This window comes from Oryzias latipes, chromosome 3 (assembly GCF_002234675.1).
Source record: "Oryzias latipes chromosome 3, ASM223467v1".
Taxonomy (NCBI): Eukaryota; Metazoa; Chordata; class Actinopteri; order Beloniformes; family Adrianichthyidae; genus Oryzias; species Oryzias latipes.
The window spans coordinates 27,429,884-27,450,709 of record NC_019861.2 but is presented as its reverse complement, the minus strand read 5'-3'; the positions used below and the strand labels follow the sequence as shown (position 1 = coordinate 27,450,709).

Genomic DNA, 20,826 nt, shown 5'->3' with positions numbered 1-20,826 from the left:
CAGAGGCAGAGGGCGTGCTCTGCTGCAGTATGTCCTGATGACTTGGCTTTGGAAAAGTGCTTCTGAAGTTAATCTCTCAAGAACAAGAAACACAGATGGGGTTTACAGCTGATTTTGCGATAGCAGATTATGTCAACACAAGGCTCTCCACTCACTAATCATTTGGGGTCTGGGGTTACAAAGGTTAAGTCTGTCATGTTGTTCGTAGACCTGAAAAGAGATTACTATGCATTTCATTGCACCGGCTCTAATGATTGAAGTCTCATAAATCCTAAATTGGCAACTTTTAAATTTTTTCATTATCCTCTGTTTTTCTCTCTTCAGTGTAGTGGAATATCCTGTGAGCATGATAACCTATTTTCATATGTACATCAAACCTCTCATTCAGATTTACAAAAATTGAAGAATGATGATTTAAGATTGACATTACCTGCTTTATATATACTTCAAGTTCCACTCCAAAAAAATGTGTTTTTGGCGTGTGTTTTTAACATGCTCTTATCGCATTTTTCTTATAATTAAGAACATAAATAAAGAATATTAAGAATAAAATTGCATTTTTAAATATTCAAATCTTGGTGAATCAGGAGCAGATGAAAAAATGTCGTTAGAAAAAGGTTGTAGTTGTGACCTAGGTGCTATGATTGGCGGGCCACAAGCTCCCTCCTCCACTCCATTCTGATGGATCCGCTTGCAGACAAATAGATCCATGTACGTCTTTGTCTACCTTGTCCAAACTGGCATCTAGCAAGCAGCGAGCTCGCCATTTTTGTTGTACCTGTAATGTTGTGAGGGGCTGTAAGTTTGTGGGACAGTGTGTAAACAAAGGCATGATAGGAAATGAGCACAGGCTTACTCCTCGCCAAAAGCCCACAACTCGGAGGCAAATTTCTGATGACCTTCATCATAATTCATCTGAATTATGTCCTAGAAAATGATTATGCCTAAAAACATAATAATCATAATTAAAAGACCACTGGAACACTTTTACAATAGATTAATATGATCGGAGTGGGACTTTAAAAGGTATAGGGTTTTGGTCAAAACTGTATAAGTTGGCCTAAAGGGACTTATGGCTTGTAGAAATAAAATAGTAACGTAACTCCACCCTCTGTGGAAAAATCAAGGGATTCTCACATTTGCCCTTACATGCACAAAGAAGCATTTTCAGTTAAAGTGAAGTCATGAATAATAAAGAGAATGTCTCTGCAGGAGGTGAGTATGCAAAGCTAGTGTGCATGTTTCTTAGTGCGTGTGCATAACCACATGCACACATGAAGGACACTGAAGGTTGCATCATCCTTAACTAATTAAATACAGCCTGCATCCCACTAAAAGGTAAGAGTTTCTTCACTCATTGGTATTCAGCTCAATGCAGCACAGATACATTGTCAAAGGTGATTGAGTAGCCTGTTGTGTTTATTAGCCAACAACACACCCGTGGGCTTCCTTTTCACTTGTTGCAGATATGCAGCACTGTGCAACGGTTCTGTCTAAATTTATTATCTGGTTGGGGTGGAGGGGGCAGCAATCTTTACGGTTGCACACAAACACTCAAGATGGTAGCCAGGGCTTTCTGTTTATTGTAGCACATTCAGTTCCAGCATGGGAGTCATCAGCATTAACATTGGAACTTCTCATCAATTTTCACAATGTGCCACATATTACTGACTATGATTGAAGGATGTTTCCAGGGAATATAATCAAATTCCCAGGAGTCTGAGGTGTGAGCTGTAGGCGGAACTGAAATGGCTTCAATGCATTTTAAATCACAGTCAATACAGGCTGGGTCTGCAGACAGTGTAAGGGTGCTTAAAAGTTTGTGAACCATTTGTGCCTATGTGGCGTTTATGCAGGCTGATACTTTGTGTCTCCCTTACTCAGACCATGAATGCACATTCAGAACAGCAGTCTGAATCAAACACATTAATTAAATGTCTTTATACAGTTAATCTGAAATTAAATGAATATTTTACTGAACATCCAAAGTTCCAGGAATGTAATTTCTTCTTTTTCTTTACATCAGATTTTCCTTTGGCACCAGATATCTGCTGTTGCTTTATGAAACGAATAAAAAGTGATTGTTTTTGTGAACACAAGAGAAAAATTCAGTTTTTATCTTATTATTACAAGATAAATATCATACGCTTACAAGAACTCCTGAACCAAGGAACTCACAAAATGAGCAGTTTAAAAGTACAGTAAATATTATTCTTATCTTGTGCACACAACAAAAGTGAGTAAAAGATTTTATCTTTGGTGGATATGATGAATGACGGAAAATGTTGTTTTTTTTTTGGTTGCACAAAGTAAACAATTTATGCATGCAATATAAAATAAAAATCCGAGGTACAATAAATGTATTATGAAACTATTATAGTTTTTAAATTTACGCAAAACATTTTTTGTTATATATTTAAAGATATTCTCACTTTTTTGAATAAACTGGGTTCTTTCTTTTTTTTTATTCTGAATTTTGTCATTAAATTTAAATTCCACAAATTATATAAACTTTAATCTATTATTGCATAGTTGCTAATTGCCCTGGATCATAATACTTCCACATCCCAGCTTTACAGTTGAGGTAATATGAGATTCCATGTTGTTGGAATACAGTATTTTCCTGTTTTTCATCTAACGCACATTTACATCACCAGAGTGGCCTTCTGGCTAATCCATAATTTCTTCAGCTTTACATCAAAATGCACATTGCTTAAAGTCATATTTCTGCAAATATGTCAAACATTTCAGAAGAGTTCACATCATTTTTTTTTTTTTGCCTACCTTAATGTTTTTAGTGAAAATTAAATTAAACGCATATTTGAAAAACAAAGGACATGTTATTTTGCAGGGAAAAGAGAAACTCCTTTGGGTTTTGGTTTCATTTTTCCCTCAAAACACTCCTGCATTTATATACATGTCAGGGCTTCCACTTCTGTTTTTTAAAGCCTTTAAAGTAGATAAACCAAAGAAAATTTTGGCTTGTTGTTTTTGCTCTCTTTTTTTCTGCTCTCTCCTTCCATCTTTCATGTTTGCCTTTATCTTGCTTTTCACAGTCCTCCCTTCGCTGCCAGGATTTAAGAAACAGTTAAGCTAAATTCCCCTTGCCGTGCACCCCCCCACACACACATTACGCCCAGGCAGAGAGCTTTGCTGTTATGCAATATGCCTCTTTGTGGCCGCGTTGCCTCCCTGGCCACTGTGTCAGCTCCTGTGTCACCACACTCAATCTCAGTTAAAGGCTGGAGAATTGGGGTCTGAGATGTATTCTGTGTGCTGCGGCACAAGCGACCTGCTGTGTGTAGGATTAAGACGTAGAGTCACAGTGAGGTTTGTTTGGAGGTTGACGTCTTCTTCCTCAGCATCCGTGCAGGAAACACTGATGAAGAGGCTGTCTGCTGTGAAACTGTGGTGAACGAGGATGTAATTAGCACAAGTGTCTATCGCACGGGTTTGGTAATTGCTTACAACCCCTCCGGCTGTTTAAACAAAGCAAGCCTTTTATTCAACTTTTGAGGAGATTGCACCCCATTACGACCCAAAAAGAAATTATCTGTTCCGTGTGGAAGGCATTCTCTTCGGGAAGCAAACCGGAATATTATCGCTTGAAGATTCCTGTTGAATGATTATTTACTCCGATGAGGCCAAAGGAAAGAAAAGTCCAGCACATAAAAATCTTTATGCACTTGGAGAAACTTAACAATGCTTTTAAAATATGTAAATGGCCTCTAACTGAGTTCTAAATAATAAAACAGTTCCTTCTGTCATCGCAGTAGTTTTAATAACCTTTTATAAGTAAGTAGCGAGCTGTAGGGAGTGTGAATTTGTATTTTGAAAGCCTCAATGTTTTTTGTCTCCGTAACTTTGAACAAATATCTGAAAAGGCCTGAAAGCAACTGATGATTTACGTAAATGTCAACTGAAATAGCCTCTCCTTCTTACAAGGTTGAAGTCTTTCACACGTTTCCAACATACACTTTGCACATTTTGTTGTCAGGTAAATGTCTGTCATAAAGTATATTATATATAGGCTATTGATTTCCAGCCATGCCAGAGATGCTTTATGTTTTCCCTGCATTGTGGGGAATAAATAAAGTGTACACTGCTGCTGAAAGAGAAGACGCGCTGTCAGCTCCATGTCAGGCTGGAGGTGTTGCAGGGCTCTCGTGCATCAAACTGTCATTGAACCAGTTTGGGGGCTCCCTGCTATGCCCCCTCATGCAGACAGCATACGGTAAAAGGCACTTGAATGCAGCACAAGGATGACTTACAAGGGCTAAACGGGATGACAGAAAAGAGTTTTGAAAGACACTTAATTAAGTTTTTATTCAGTTATTTCTTATGAAGTGTTTTTATTTTTCATCGAAAATGTCCATCCCAATAAGGCTTTTTGGATGCTTTGACAAAAAAAGTTAATTGATGCTTTAATTAAGCATCTAAAATGACTTGGGTGATGTCCCTGTTAATGCAAAGGGATAATTTACTGCGCTGAAAGGTCGCACTGACCTCAGCAAGAACGAACATTAATTTAAAATGCAGGATCTGATGAAAACATCAGTGACAGAGTGTGACACCACTGACAGCACGTCACTCACGGAAAAGACCAGAGAGACGTTTCTGACGGATGACTGCCAGCATCAAATGAAAAGGTCTGTAAAGTGCTTATAGAATAAATATGATGGTTTAAGTCTGCAAACTTACTTCTGATCCCAATAAACACATTTTCAATCTTGTTCTTATATTGCTTTCAATTACTTTATGGAAAATCTGAAGATGTGTCTTTTAATAAAGTATGAAAAAAATAATGTAAACTATTTACACAGTAATAAAAGTCAAAATAAATGTAATTTGAAATCATTTTTCATATTTTCACTAAAGTTATACAGTCCTTTTTATTGTTTTTGGAAAGAATCTTCATTTGAAGGAGCCAGCAGTTGGTTTTATTTATAGTTTTTCAAGCAAAGTAAGACACAAAAAGAGCCAACATGATGAAACAACAAACTAAAAATTAATATATGAGGAGACACAGTGTAGCATTGAGCTGAATTCTCTCAAATTTGTCCAATTTTCCTTTACCTTTTTCACACTTGCAGCTTGTTTCTTAGTTCATACTCTGCAGTATTTATAAGGTGAGGTGAGGCAAGTATTTGATCCTCATTTGCAAATGCAAACTTACATCATAGTCATTCTTCCTTAATTTATGCATGATTTCATTTAATTAAATTGTTAAAAGACACCTGTAAACCAGTTTAATTTTTCTGAAAAACACATCACTTTAGTTTTAACCTCCTTTTATTGACCATCCTTTAAAATAGTTTTGTTTTTTAGTTGATCATTTGAATTTTTTTTTTGGTCTTCGACATTCGTCCCTGATATTTCTTTTTCTTTGTGTTATGCGAGCAGCTTCATTTTGGGTACATACAAAGTTTGAACATCATAGGGCCTAAATTAGAGACTGGGCAACTTTAGCCTTGGAACACTTAGAGAAATTCTTCGGTTATCCATTGTTTTAAGTTTTTCATTTCCTATTGTAACCCTTGTGCTATCCTAGGGACTTTAACATTAGGAGTTGGGTCATCTAGACCCACTAAACGGTGCGCTGAACCTTTTTTCTTCAATGATATGTGATCACTGGTGTTCATGGATTACATGAAAGCTTTCCACCTTTATCCACCTTTGTCATGGTAGGGAGAACACGTCAATGCAAGGGTGGGGTCATCTAAGATAGCACAAGGGTTAATGGAACCTTGGCAAGCACGTATTCTTTTTAAATAACTTTGTACTTGAATGTATGATTGATTGATGAAATAGAACGAGTGCCCTGCTTGGATGCATCCACAGATCTGGGAAGTGAAATGACTGCATAAACTTGTAGAACTCTGTAAGCAACTCACATTCTACAAAATGTTGGAGTCAGTTACCTGATCGAGGAGCTGGTTGTACAGTTCATGACAGTTGTCAAAAATGTATCTGTATGTAGAGTCCAGACACGCTTTGACGCAGTCCTTCACCACCATGCTGGCTCTCGGTGGGCTCTGCAGCTCTTGAACCTGAAAATGAAAATTGCGTTATTAAATGTGTCAGCGTGCCTACAGGGTCACACTTTGTTCTTCTCCTCTCGAAGGTTTATCAAGGATAAAAATCATCGAGATAGTGCAAAGGGGAAAGAAATTCCATCCTAGATTGAATGGGATCAATTCATCGTTTTACATCGACTTTTTATTGTTCAGGTTTGCCCTCTTGGAACTTTTGCCCATTAGAAATATTCGAGAAGGGGGTTAATAGCTGCTGTGTGGTTGGATGCAGCAGACTACATACAGAAACCAGGACTTCTTTTTAATGAGCTGCTAAACTACAAAACCGTGCTCCAAAAATAGATACAGCACCAGCAAGAGGAAAGGGAAACTCTGAAACATATAAACATGCAGCATCCAGCAATGATTATGCAACAACATCAGTTTTAAAGTTTAAAATATTTACAAAAAGATGTCAAATTATTGTAGTAAAGAGGGCAGTCCGCTTACATGTATTATAAATTGATCTTAACTGAAGTGTAACCCAGTCTGACGTGTAGGTGCATGTGCAGGTCATCATACATGAACGCTGAAGCAGCAGCGTTTGAACGGCAGCGCATAATGTACACAAAGTAGAGCTCGGCATGAGTGCGGCACAGAGTGAAGGCTTTGGTGACTTAAAGTGACAGTTTTTCAATCCTTAGCTCAAAGCTGCCGTCTTAGTTATGGCTCACTGCTCACGCACACACATACACACACCCCATACAAAGCTTTTTTATAGCCAGAAACGAGTCAGCGTACTGTAAATGCTGTGAGGGGAGGAAAGGAGAGGAGACAGCAGTGGCAGTTTTTTCAACATCAGGATGTATCACAGAACATGGACCAACATGAGAAAACATCTACGCTTGATTTACACAAATGTGTAACAAGAAATTACCAGTTTACGCCAGAAAAGGGCTTTTTGAAACGCTCTGGTTTAGTCTTTAAATGCACAAAGCTTTATTGACAGTGACCAGCACTGACAGAGTATGAGTCACTCTCAAGAGAGTACGATACTGCTAACATGCAAACGCTCATCTGCCATGTTTCTCTGGAACAAAGTTTCACATGGTTTTGTTCAGGGGGGTTCGGTCGGTACATCACTGTACCTTCATCCTGAAGAAGGTGATGCTTGTCAGCAGATCAACAGTGGACTTGAGATCTTGGAGTCTTTCTGGGTTTCCTGCAGGGAAGTTATCCTGCAGCAAGAGAGAGAGAGAAGAAGAGAGCAAGATGAGGAGAGAGGACATCTCTTCATTTGTAGCCTTGAAACATCTCACATCTCTTTATTCCACGGCACATCACTCAAACCGAAACATGAAAACTGATTACTGAGCCGGCAATCATACCAAAATGATGCTCCGTCTAATCGTTTAGTGAACAAGGGAGGTCTGAGCTGATGAAAACCTCTATTTCAGGGCCATGAAGTCATCAGGCGAAGCAAAGCGGCGTGACGGAGAGCATATAAACCCCTGACAGTTCTGAGGAAAAGCATCACTACTCCATGTGCTCCTCCTGCCTCACTCTAATAAAATTTTGCTTGTTTTCGTTCTCTCCTTGATCCTCTAAATAAATGCAGTTGGAGGATTTAGGGACTGAGCCAAATCTGATAAGAAGCCTCCCCCAATCTTAATAACACAACAATGCAGAGATGTGAGCCTGCCATCTTTGGGAAGCGAGCTGCGTGGATGCTGTTACTAGGTTCATAAAAAAGATGAAACAAAAGATGTGAAACAGGAAAATGACGAGCCTGGTGCAAAAACAAAGAAATCCAGCGTTCTTGGCCTTCTAAAATCTCAGAGGCAGTGGGCAGTCTGCTGAGAAATTACACATTACTGCCTTTTTGCTCATGATTAATAGAAGAAGTCAAGCTTAAGGTGAAATGGAAACAAACCATGTTTGGCAGTGGATGTACAAAGGAGGAAATTTAGAATGAACTTTTTTTGCTTTAAACAAAAACATCCGTTTGCATCATTTCAGAGTTTCATCACAGCTGAAGAACCGTGCAGGACTTAACATTCTGAAGCCACTAAAGAGGCCAGAGCGTCTCCCCTCATCCGGTCTTTTCACAGTAACGGGAAAAGACAGAGAATTGAAATGCAACTCCAGGCTGCCTCCACTCTCCTCATCTGCCCACAATTGAATTTCACTCACGACTATTTCTCCATCAGCCGAGGGAGGAATTTATCCCACAACAGCCTCTCATGTATGAATCCTTCATTCACGACAGTTAGCATGTGCTTCCCCACATCCTTAAGTATTGCTGCCTGCTCGTTACCTCAAACCTGTTCATAAAGATTTGTCATTTTCTTCTCATTTAACGTTTAATTTGCTGATGATTAAAACAAATGTTTGACATTAAAAATCTCAATCAGCAACAGTTTTAGGAGGAAAGAATGAGCTGGAAACACTGAAACACAATTTCCAAAGAAAAAAAAGAGGGTAAAGTCTAAATGGCATAATACATCATCATAGTCATTATAAGTCCAAATGGAGGAAATAATAGTCAATCATAGCATTTGGGGCCAGATGTGTGAGCCTCTAAGTCATTTATAATTTCTTGGATTCGTTTAGAGGCAGCAGCAAGTCACTAACGTTCAGACTGCTCTGCAGCTGAACATTTTAACTTCTTCTGTTACATGTAAAAAATGAATTCAAGTAGAAAACCTTTGAAGCAAAGAAGAAATAATGTTCTCTTCTTATTATATTTAGATTAGTATTTCAAGTATGCCTGCATGTGGAGGAACTTAAATGCAAAACCAAAGACAGAAACTGAAAGGAAATGCATCACTTTTTCATTAAACATATATAATATATACTTCCTCTTCTAATTTCTCATCTTCTATATGTAACTGAATAACATTTCCATAAGCTTAAAGAAGGAAATATATATTTCAGGCAGGCATTCAACAAATTAAACAAAAAATCATATATGGTGAACTGAAACTCCTTTCATTCTGAGGTTTAAAAAATGTGGGTAATCATCGGAGGGTCTGGTAGTCCTTGAGTGACGTCATACTAATCAGCAAATTTATGCTTCTCTAGAAAAGACATTTCTAGTAGATTTATCTGAGAAAGACGAAACCACTGCAGAAACAGCTAAAACCACATTGACAGGATGTAGCTTTCATAATTGCATCACTGTTTCTCATTGATGGCTTAACTCACCGCTTAGCTGTAAAAATATTTGAGTTATAGTTTACACATGAAAACAGATAAATCTTTAAAAGTTTGCACTTCAACTTGTGTTTTCACAAGTCGGACGTAATGAGAAAGGCCCTACCCCTCCCTCATATTTACCCTTTTAATGTTGATTTGGTGGGAAATTTCTGCATGCACAGTCAGAGCCCCAACGCTGAATATTAAAAACAGACAGTAATTGAGAGCTAGTGAAGTATTGGTCATGAAATCCACAGTAAATATGATTGCAGGCTGATTCTGTAGCTGACAAACTCATAACTATGACTCATCTGAAGTTCAGCTTAAGTATTACTTAAATGTTTACTATTTTTGTGTTCTCCCAAGGGGCCAAAATAATGGAGATTAGAACTGAAAAAATCTGTCCTAAAAAAAATGCTCTGTCTTCATCAACAGAAAGGGACAGGTAAGACAAGTGTGGAAAAAGAAATTCCCACAAGCAGAGAAGAAAGCTCAGAAAATAAGGCATCTGTTTAGGGGCAGCTTCAGCGTTTCCTGGGAGAAATGACAAAAAAAGTCGGCTGGGAAACAAAGAGTGACGCTAATGAATTGTGAGCTCTTTGTTTTCTTAATTAAAAACACACTGAGTGTTAGGGGCCGCCCACAATGAAAGGATTTTAAAGTACTGACTGTTCATCATCAAAATATGAAAGTTACCATATTATAAGTACAATATTTAGTTCATACATGTTAAATACAACTGACCATAAACAATAGACACTCAATGGACACTTTATTAGGCACACCTGTCCAACTGCTCGTTAACACAAATTTCTAATCAGCCAATCATTTGGCAGTAACTGAATGAATTAATACATCTAGACATGGTCAAGACGATCTGCTACAGTTAAACTGAGCATCAGAATGGGGAAAAAGGGTGATTTAAAAGTGACTTTTAATGTGGCATGGCTATTGGTGCCAGACGGTCTGGTCTGAGTATTTCAGAAACTGCTGATCTACTGGGATTTTCACCCACAACCATCTCTAGGGTTTCCAGAGAATGGTCCAAACAACAGAAAATATCCAATGAGCGGCAGTTCGGTGGGTAGAAAAGTCTTGTTGAAGCCAGAGGTCAGAGAAGAATGGCCAGATTGGTTCCAGCTCACAGAAAGGCAACAGTAACACAAAAAACCTGTCGTTACAACCGTGGTCTGCACAGGAGCGTCTCTGAATGCACTTCACGTCCAACCTTGAGGCAGATGGGCTACAGCAGCAGAAGAACATCGGGTGCCACTCATATTAGCTAAGAACAGGAAAGTGAGGCTACAATTCACACAGGATCACTACAACTGGACAATAAGGGACAATGCCACGGCCTACCTGAGTATTGTTGCTGACCATGTCCATCCTTTTATGACTAGTGTACCAATATCCACTTCCAGCAGAATAAAATAGCACTGTGTCATAAAGCTGGAATCATCTCCGACTGGTTTCTTGAACATGACAATGAGTTCACTGGACAACAACGGCCTCCACAGTCGCCCAATCTCAACCCATTAGAGAACCTTTGGGATGTGGTGGATAGGAGATTGGCATCAAGTGGAGCCGGAAAATCTGCAGCAACTGCGTTAGGCTGTCATATCAATATGGACCAAACTCTCTGAGGAATATTTCCAGCACCTTGTTTATTCTATGCCACCAAGGATTAAGGCAGTTCTGAAGGCAAAAGGGGGTCTAACCCGTTACCAGCAAGGTGTACCTATATAAAGCGGCAGGTGAGTGTATTTTGTGTTTGACTGTTTTTCGATTTGTTTCTGAGGCAAACTGTTTCTTTTTTATTGATCTGTACAGGCTAAAAAAGGCAGAATTATGGCTGAAAAGGTGAGGGTCAAGCAGTGAGCGAGAGCAGCTAATCATGTGGAAAACAGGACATCAAAGCGGTCACACATTGACAGATGCTGAACCACCGACTGTTACAGGGTCTGCCTCTCGTCACACTGCAGCCGCCTTCTGCTAATTGGATAACTTTCAGTCTCTTCTGCTGGGTTCAGTGATCATTCGTTTCACAACAAACTGCATTAATGATTTCACATTTAGGTTTTTTAGGGAAAATCTAGCAAAAGCAATAAGTCTACTTTTATAGTTTCATTTTAGATGCAATCAAAAGATGCCAAGAGATTTCCCAAGAGAAGCAGAAGTATCTCTGTAGAAAGCAAAATCTCACAGACACAAACACATTTCTCCAAATCACAATACCTACCTGTGATTTTTCTTCTCCAATGACATTTCGTCATCTGCAGGATGTTGTTTTCACATTTTGAAGGACTAATAATGGAAGCGGTACATGATTGTGTCATTTTTGGGGGGTTTAATTGTTCTTTCTGTGTTGTTTTTTCCCCTTGTGTTTAGTGTTTGGTGTCAGGTTATGTATCATTGTTTGTCTTGTTGTTCTGTCCCCATCTGTAATCACAGCAGGATTTAGTTTTTGTCTACTCAGCTGTTTCTTGTTGCTTTGATTACCCTCAGTGTGTGTATAAACCCAGGTTCTCAGTTTCTCCAGGCCTGACCCTCTGCCAGGTCACACTATTGGGTCTTTGTTTAACCGGCAAAGTTTCCCTGAGATTAAATACCTCTTTCGTAAAAGAGTCAAACAGCAAACCCCAAACACCAAATACAGGAAAATACGAACTTGTAGAACAAATTTTGTATATCATGGACTCAAAAGCTTTCAAAGAAATTAACTTAGCTAATTTCCAGTCTGAGGAACAGCGAGCAATAAATGATAGTTTGAACAAAGAGAATAAAAGTCAGCCTTTCTCTGTGATAGTTAGGGAGGCAAAAGTCCAAGCCTTAAAAGGAAAATGTACCAATGATTCCTCCTTTAAATGACTGGGACAAGCCATCCCATCCCACAATGCATCTCACAGTGGTGTGTCACTGCTTTACAGTTACTGATGAAAGCCATGATAAATGGTGTCAACCGTCTGAATACATTGAGCTGAAGCAGTCACATGTCTATAATCCAGTACAGATAGAAAAGTTGCAGCGGCAAGATGCCTTTTGACTTTATATAAAAAATAAAAAAAATTGTTTATTTAAAAAAAAAAAAAAAAGGAATTTTAATCAGTCTCTTCACATGAAAGTCAGAGTCATCAATCAAACCATCTCTATGTTTTTGACCTCAAAGCTGGACTCTTATAAATTTAAGCCTTGGACGCCTGAATTAATTTCTAATTGTGAAAAGAATCACTTATGTTTTTATTTGAAAGAAATGCTCATTTTGGAGCAGTAAGTGGTTTGTTGCACATTTGCATCAATCAGCTTCAAGGAATTAAACCTGTTTTTGTCTTTTAGTTTTGCCAAATGTAGGTTTTGTGCTATTTTTTTAAGATCTGTTTCAGTTCCCATCATAAGGTCTTTTCCAACTGGTTCAAATACAAATACAGGTATGAGAAATATATATTTAAAAAGGCAGATTCTGTAAGAGTATTATTACATTTTGTATTCTTCATAGTGGAGCCAACTTTTAAAATAATCATGCAATTTGTTGTACAAGCTGCAAATTTGGTATGGATGTACCTTAGGATTCCCCTTATTTTAAAGCATGCTTCCTAAGAAAATCCAAGCTTTTAAATATATTTATATTACACATATAATGGTACTCTATAGGCACCCCAAGTTAAGACTCGATTTTGGGCATCAACAGCCCATTTTTGTCATAGCTAATATGTTTTTCTGAAAGAGAAGATCTTAAGGAACATTCATGCCGAATCTGCAGCTGAAATATCAATCTAACCGGCTCCACTATCAAGAATAAAATGTTCTTCACAGATGTAATGATTGGGTTCCAATAGATTCTGTGTTCTTTTCAGTCAGAGCAAAATTTTAATAAACCTCACTGGTTGAGATTTTATCCCTGTACTAAACGTTTTCCCGATGAAAATATTAAACAGAAGATGCTAGCTCTTGCCCATGACTGTATTTGGGATTGAAAATGTTCTTTTAGTAGTGTGGTGCAAAAATGTGCATTTTACCACAGTGCTTATATTTTATGCCAGTTTGTGTGTCTGTGAGATGCTTCATTGGCTGCATTGGGGGCTTGTGTTTCCAAACAGGAAAAAACTGTAATGTACTGCTGTGAGTACAGTATTGACAACAGCTATTCTTCATATACATTCTACTTCCACTGTTAAGGCAGACTGAGCGAGCACTGAAAACAACGAACTGCCCACTCTAACGCTAGTAAGTCCAATTTTAAGAACAAGGCCCACAACTCCCAGAGGTCCCTCCTGGACTGACATAAAACTGCTCAAACTAAACCAGTGGTCCGAATCCCTCGCAGCGGGCTCTGAATGCAAAGATTTCATGTTTGACCTCGAAAAACTCCCAAACCTCAGCAGGGACAGCCTTGCTCTACAAGGTGTCACCGTGTATCAGTGCTGCCGGAGAAAAGCTGAAAGAGAAGAAATGCACAAGAAGCAAAATGTGGAGCGGCAGGTGTGGGCCGGCTCGCTCTCTGCTGATTTAAGTCCCCTGTTTTACAAAAGCAAACTCGATCTCCCTCAGAATGTCATTGTGAGGAAATCCATACAGTGAGCAGGCGGAGCAGCCAGATCTGAATCTTATTAAGCTGAAATAGTGGCAGCTCTTCACTGTGGTTCTCCCTACAGAAGGGGGAATAGCTTAGACTGTGTGTGGAAGTGTGCATGAGCCACGGCTTTGACAGGAGAGCAGCAGGGCAGCGCTGGCAGGTGAAGCCAGTGTGATATTCTGAGTTTTCTAAGTGAACGTGTCACTGCCAGACAGCCAGGATCACCTTCACTTAACCCTTTCTCCTTCTCTGTCGACCACATGTACCTTTCATTCCTCCTCCTTACTTTTGTTAAACCTTTCCCCGTTTTATGCAAATCTCTTCTCTCTACATCTCTATTCACAAATCCCCCCTTATCACATTAATATTTGCCATTTTTTCCTGTCTCAAACTAATTTCCGTCTATCAACCATGCTATAAGCTCTCCTTTCTTTATCCCTTCTTGGGTCCATAGCTGCTTTGGGAGTCTGAAATCACTAGTGGCTTCACACATAGAGATGTGCCAAACAGGGTGGGAATAAAAGCAACTCTCCATCCTCTCAGCAACATGTTGTCTTTGGTGTCACGTCACAGGTGAGTGGGTCATCTTTCAGCTCGTGCTCACTGTGTCATGCCAAAAAAAGAAAGAGAGGAGCGGATATTTGTGCAGTCCTGTCTGTGCACCACTATGACGATCTGCACACTTTGTGCATGTATATGTGCACGCAACTGAAGGAAAGTATAGATCATACATCTCGCATGTGCATTTGAGTCAAGTTTCTGTGTATGTGTGTGTAGTTTCTAATAGGATTATCTTAGGAACAGGAAACTAAAATCTTACATTTCTTAATCCTGCATTGAATTAAAACATTGGTCCAATTTTCTTTTTGTTTCCTTTTTATTTACTTATATAAAGTTGTATTGTGTTGTGGTTTAAAAAGTTGTTTAAAGTCACACTCTTTTTTACTATGATTATGTCATTTTTAGCCTAAATCAAAAATCTGTGTCAATTTCTAGGACATTATTTCTGCTACAGCAGTAGTTCATTAGAAATTCACCTCTGAATTGTGGGCAGAACTTTAGGCGCAGAGTGCGTCCATCCCCATTTCCCATAATCCCTTATACTCTATACTCTCCCCTGTGAGGGGCTCTAGCTCATAGCCCCTCACAACCCCAACTTAACGTTGTTGGTGCAACAAAAATCGTAAGCAATATCGATGTTATCCAACCGTACAGTTTTGAGCCAGATGCAAGCTCAGACCAGAAAAAAATAAAGACGTACTTGGATCCATTTGTCTGCAAAGTGGATGTAGCTGAATGGAGCAGAGCATGGAGCTCCTTTAATAAAAAGTGCTATATAAATAAAGTGGATGGGGTTTTGTCCATGCATACTTTGAACAGGCAGCATGAGAAGCAGCTGGAACTGGAAGCAGTCCAGTGTGAAGCTGGATGACCCGAGTGCAGCCACAGCAGCAGCTCACGCGTTCATGTTTGGGCTGACCTGGATACTGTTTCACCTCAGCATTTTATGTGTCGGTGCACATAACATCAGAAAGCGCATGTCCTAGAAGGGACATGAACACATGCCACACAGACTCAGTTTACTGCAATAATATACGAAGATGGCAGCCGTGTGCATTCAAACAACATTCACAGCTCTGCAGTTACAATGTCGAGCACAAACTTCTTCATAAAACATAAGCAAGCGGGTAGAGAGGACGCCTACAACCGCCATTCAGTTACAATTACCAAATAAATATATGAGCCCGGGGCAAATATTCTGATCTAAATGGAGTGCCTTCTCATTGGAGTGTCAGACTGACTATTGGCCAGATATGGGAACCACGACTCAAACTATAACCCAATTAAACTTCTCCACCACAACAATCTCCCATAATAATATCAAAGAACTGGATCGATAGTGCTCTGCCTCTGAATGCTGAATCAATAACATTAAGAATGGCACTTATATCCCCGTTTTACTGCACTGGATTAACCAGTTGAGGTAACAATAAACACACAGTGCACTGTTTTTATTTTGACCTCCTGATAAAAGGTTTTGCCCTCCATTGCTAGTCTATGTGCACCATTGCATTTGTACATTGTTTCTTCTTTTAAAAGACGTTTCCTGCAAACATATTTAAAAGTTTTTCCTTACTGCGAAGTAGGGTCTAAGGGCAGGGATGCCCAGTTTAGTTTAGCCTGTTTATTTCAGTTTAGTATTTTCCTATAAAATTCTGTGTATTCAAGATCCTTTTGATTTTATTTTTACTTTATTTTATTACTGGTACGAAGTCCATTGAGATGACTGTTGTGTGATTTTAAAATTGAATTGAATTAAAAATCCATAAATCTTTTTTATAATTATATTTTGTATTCAAAATAAAAAAGAAACTTACAGCATAAATGAAAACAATTTAAAAATCAGCAGCATGCCTTTACTGTAAAAACTGAACATAAATTGTCCTCATTAATTTTTAAGAGTCGGTGCATTTAGTTGGGGGTAAAAATCCATGTCCAACTCTACAATGGTTTAAATATAAAATAACAATTATATTGCATATTCTTGGATCAAGAACAAAAAAATTGGTGGGAAACTTTTATTTCTAAGGCACCCTCCCAAGGCTGGTTTATTAGCTTTTATTTATATTTTATATTATGCTATTTTGAATCATAATTTGACGTCCTGGGTAAACGTAATGGTCGCAATCTCCTAAAAAAGAGCAGAAACATGTATTTAAACAGTTTATATTTTCTTTTTACTGAAAATTTAGTGTAGTTCAACGCTTTCTGTGTTTAAAAAGATAGCAAAACCAAAATTTAGTGTAGTTCAACGCTTTCTGTGTTTAAAAAGATAGCAAAACCACAATGTGCTTTTCTACTGTTGTATGCATTTTATTTTATAATCAAATGCTTTGGTCTCCCTTCACTGTCATCTCCAAAGACAAGAGAGACATACTCTTTCAGTTGTGAATACTACAAAAGACACCTGAATACAAATGTGTTATCTCATCACACATTGTCATTTTGGGGCATTTAATGCACCTTCTCTTAATCTGATGTCAAGAAAAATAAATACATTCTAGGGATCTAGTTTGTTTCCAACATACAGCACACATTCTATTTTGAAGTGTGGAGCATGCAGTCAAGAACAATATGTGAAGAGCAGCAAGCACGCACTAGGAGTGCAAGTCTATTACTGCCTCATGCTAGACGGAGTATAAGACTGCATGATATAAGCGGTGGTGAATCCACCTGGAGGCTTGCCTGTAATGAAAATCTGGCATGTAACACGCAACGAGTAAAGTGCAACTCCATAAAGAGATCAATAGTTACCTTTTGGGGATGCAAAATGTTCCGTAGAATGCTTTCTTTGTAGAAATATTTTCAAAAACCTTGCAAATTTTACTGATTTCTTTTTTAACTTGCTTCATGACAGAAGGGTAATGTGTAGTTGCAACAATGTTTTTATTTATACCAGTCAAAGTCCAAATGACCCATTATATAAACATACATCGCCTATAGTATTTTGCATAACTTCTATAATTTTAAGTACAACAACAATTCTAGGGGTGCCTCTGGAATGAGCGAGAACTGCTTCATTCAGGGCCTAAATCCTGGATTAGAAGTATGCTCAGCTTGGCTTTTTCAGATTTTTACATACCTTCAATTGAATTCATATCAGAAATCACACTTGGGAACCCAAACTCTCTCTGTCATAGTCTCTTCCTGCTCTTCTTCAGAGGTAGTGACTGTTTATTTGAGATCATGGGATAACAAAACATAAAGTCTAACAGCCAAAAGAGAAGATATTCTGTTTTCTTAAAGATAACCCCCCAGTCATTCCCTCCAAACTGTGGAAAAAGAGGGCTAAAATATGAATTACCAATCAACAGACATATTTTTTCTTAAAAAATCACTCTTTATTCTAAGCACTGAAGTAAAAGTGACCACATGCTAAGATGGTTGATGTGTTACGAATGAAGCAGGCAAAAATGGTCTTATTCATCACAAAATAAAGATAGTGTTTTTATGCACACACATTTATTTTGAAAAATTAAAAATTGAACAATTTTTTGCTGAATTATAAAATCAAGCCAAGAAAAATAAAAATAAAATGCATTAACAACTGTTGTTATTGTTATTGTTGTAATAACATATCTTATCACAACTATGCAGATGATACTCAGATCTATGTGTCACTGACAACAGGTGAATATGGGCCGGTGGATTCTCTCAACCACTGCCTCCAACAGATCAGCGCGTGGATGCAGAACAACTTTCTCCAGATAAACTCAAACAAGACCGAAGTTATTGTTTTTGGCCCACAGAAACAAAGAGAAATTGGCAGCAGCTACCTTCATTCTCTGTCTCTTAAACCCTCAAATCAAGTTAGAAATCTAGGGGTAATCATGGACTCTGACCTGAACTTTAACAGCCATATCAAGTCAGTAACATCAGCGGCATTTTACCACCTGAAAAACATTGCCAAAATCAAAAACATAATCTCAAAGCGAGACCTGGAGATACTTATCCATGCATTTGTCTCCAGTAGGTTAGACTACTGTAACGGCCTGCTCACCGGCCTGTCCAAACGAGCTGTAAAACAGCTTCAGTACATCCAGAATGCTGCTGCTCGAGTCCTGACCAAAACCAGGAAGTATGATCACATTAGTCCTGTGCTCAGGTCTTTGCACTGGCTCCCTGTACCTGAAAGAATAGACTTCAAAGCAGCTCTGCTTGTGTACAAGTCTCTCCATGGCCACGCACCAAAGTACATCTCTGACATGTTAGTGCCATATGAACCATCTCGTACTCTGAGGACCTCAGGGGCCGGCCTCCTGTTGATTCCCAGAGTCAGAACTAAACAAGGGGAATCAGCGTTTCAATATTCTGCAGCTAAAATCTGGAACAGCCTCCCTGAAGGCGTAAGACAGGCCTCTTCTGTGTTCATGTTCAAATCTAGACTTAAAACATTTCTGTTTAGCTGTGTATATGACTGAAAGGTCCTATCTGCACCTTTCTTTCCTTCCTTTCTTTTTAAATCTTTTTTTTTCTTCCTTTTCTTTTAAAGTAAATTTTATGTTGATTATTTCTATGATGTATTGTGATTTTAATGCATTTTTCTGCTTTGTGAAGCACCTTGAACTACTTTGTGTACGAATTGTGCTATACAAATAAACTTGCCTTGCCTTGCCTTGCCTTGTTCTGATGTTGCGCTATCACAATCTGAAACAGCACTAGAACCATGCTGAATTTTGCTGGATGAAACAACATCCTGTCTAAAAGAAAATCATGCATTTACCCATCAAAATAGAGGCGAAGGGAGAATGGCAGTAGCTAAACAACAGAAACACTGCTTCAAGGAGCCTCCTGATTAACCATAGATTGCATCTTTCCACATTGGCAGCACACATTTTTCTCTATACTACTCGCCTCTGTAACACAGTATCAGATCCCCCAAAAACTGCTTAACTTCATCAAATACCACCAGAATCCAGTTTTAAAAGTCTTGAACTTTTTTAGCTCCAAACCCTATAAAGTTTGAAAGCATCTTCTCCATGATCTGGACTTGAACTTGCAATGGGAACTTTGTCTCCTATTGTGGATCATCTAAACATCTATTTTAAACAAAACCAAAAAAAGATTCCCTTTATATATCTATTTTACGTCCAAAACTAGGCTTTACCTCCAGAGACTTTATATTGTAACAGCCTATACAGTATTCTGGGTTTGCGCATTTACCATTGCAATTATGGTAGTGGGACTGCAGGGAGCCTGTGTTTGACAATGCAAGAGAGACTCTCAATTAAGAGACCTTATAAGTAAACAGACGTTTGTCTCGGAGCGGCATTAATTCACTCAAGCCTTTTGACACCACCCGACACTAAACCCTGGGAGTCCGGCAACATTATATATTTTTTTGTTTTTTTGCAACAAGAGCTAGTTGGAAATAAGAACAACACAATGTTTTTCGGTGCATTTTGCAGTATATTGGCACTGTTGTTGGTTCAGAAAGAAAAATCAGTGTTTTCCATCAAAGTTCTTGAGGTATTTCTATTTCCCAGCGCATTTGTAATTTGAAAGAAAAACCCTTTTATTTATTTTTTTCTCAGTGACAGGCGCCACAGGGATATGTGATTTCACATACACTCACTCAAGCAACATGTAAACATACATACCCGATACTTGGAAAGGTCAATCCTCAGTGAGTTATGCAGCTGGTCCAGCAGCTTGACAAATTTTTCCCTCTGTTAAGATCAAAACGTAATAATTCAGTTTACAGTCAAAGCACTGCACCAAATAATTTATAACACCGTGTGGGTCTGTGGCAGTGCTTATGCTACAGTGAATAATTTCCACCTCCTGCAACAAACTTTAGCTTCATGGCTTCATTGCCAAACTCAAGTAGCTGTCTGAAAATATATGAGACCTGCAACATTAGCTTATTAAAAGTTTAAATTGAAAGCACTGGCAAACGTGTCTGATGGTTTTGATTTATTGTGCATGACTTTCTTCTGAAAAATATATTTCAGTGAGAGAGGTAGTGTTAAATCATGCACTTTCAGACCTAAAATAAGTCACAGATTCTCTCCAGCAGGATATGAATGTATATATATCACACCTTCAAACATTGTATTCCTCAGGTAAGAGCTGGTGGACTTACCCCAAAGTTGGAGGCAGCAAACCGGTCGGAGGCAGAGGCCGTGGTTGTTGTGCTTGTTGTCGTGTGAGCAAAGTAGGCGTTGATATTCGCAAGCAGGTTACTCATCACTGCTGGCACACTCGGACACATGTATTTGGCAGAGAGACAAGAGAAATGCCTGCAAAAGAGAGGAAAAGAGTGTTATCTAAGCTAACAAGAAATAGAGGACATCAGACTATTAGCAGACCCACATCAGATAAAGTCCAAAGGCATTCGGTTGAAAAAAATTACATTGCCAAAAGTAACTCTCTAAATCAACAGGTTTCTTGTGTAAATGATAAAGACGTGGTATTTCTTAATCTAAATCTCAAGACTGTCACTTTCTTAATCATTTACCTTCAGGCTCCAATAGGGGTTAA

General features: G+C 38.6%; 1 protein-coding gene across 5 annotated transcripts in view; it reads right to left on the bottom strand.

The window, feature by feature from the left end:
* unc13c (unc-13 homolog C) overlaps window positions 1-20,826 on the bottom strand; it is a 130,839-nt gene that overhangs the window by 47,008 nt on the left and 63,005 nt on the right. For all 5 annotated transcript variants that reach the window (XM_011493025.3, XM_020700036.2, XM_020700039.2 and 2 more), the window contains 4 exons: window positions 20,429-20,585; window positions 19,944-20,012; window positions 7,163-7,252; window positions 5,922-6,050 (listed from right to left, as the gene is read on the bottom strand). In XM_011493025.3, the coding sequence (XP_011491327.2) occupies window positions 5,922-6,050; window positions 7,163-7,252; window positions 19,944-20,012; window positions 20,429-20,585 (445 nt within the window). The remainder of the gene's footprint in view (window positions 1-5,921; window positions 6,051-7,162; window positions 7,253-19,943; window positions 20,013-20,428; window positions 20,586-20,826) is intronic.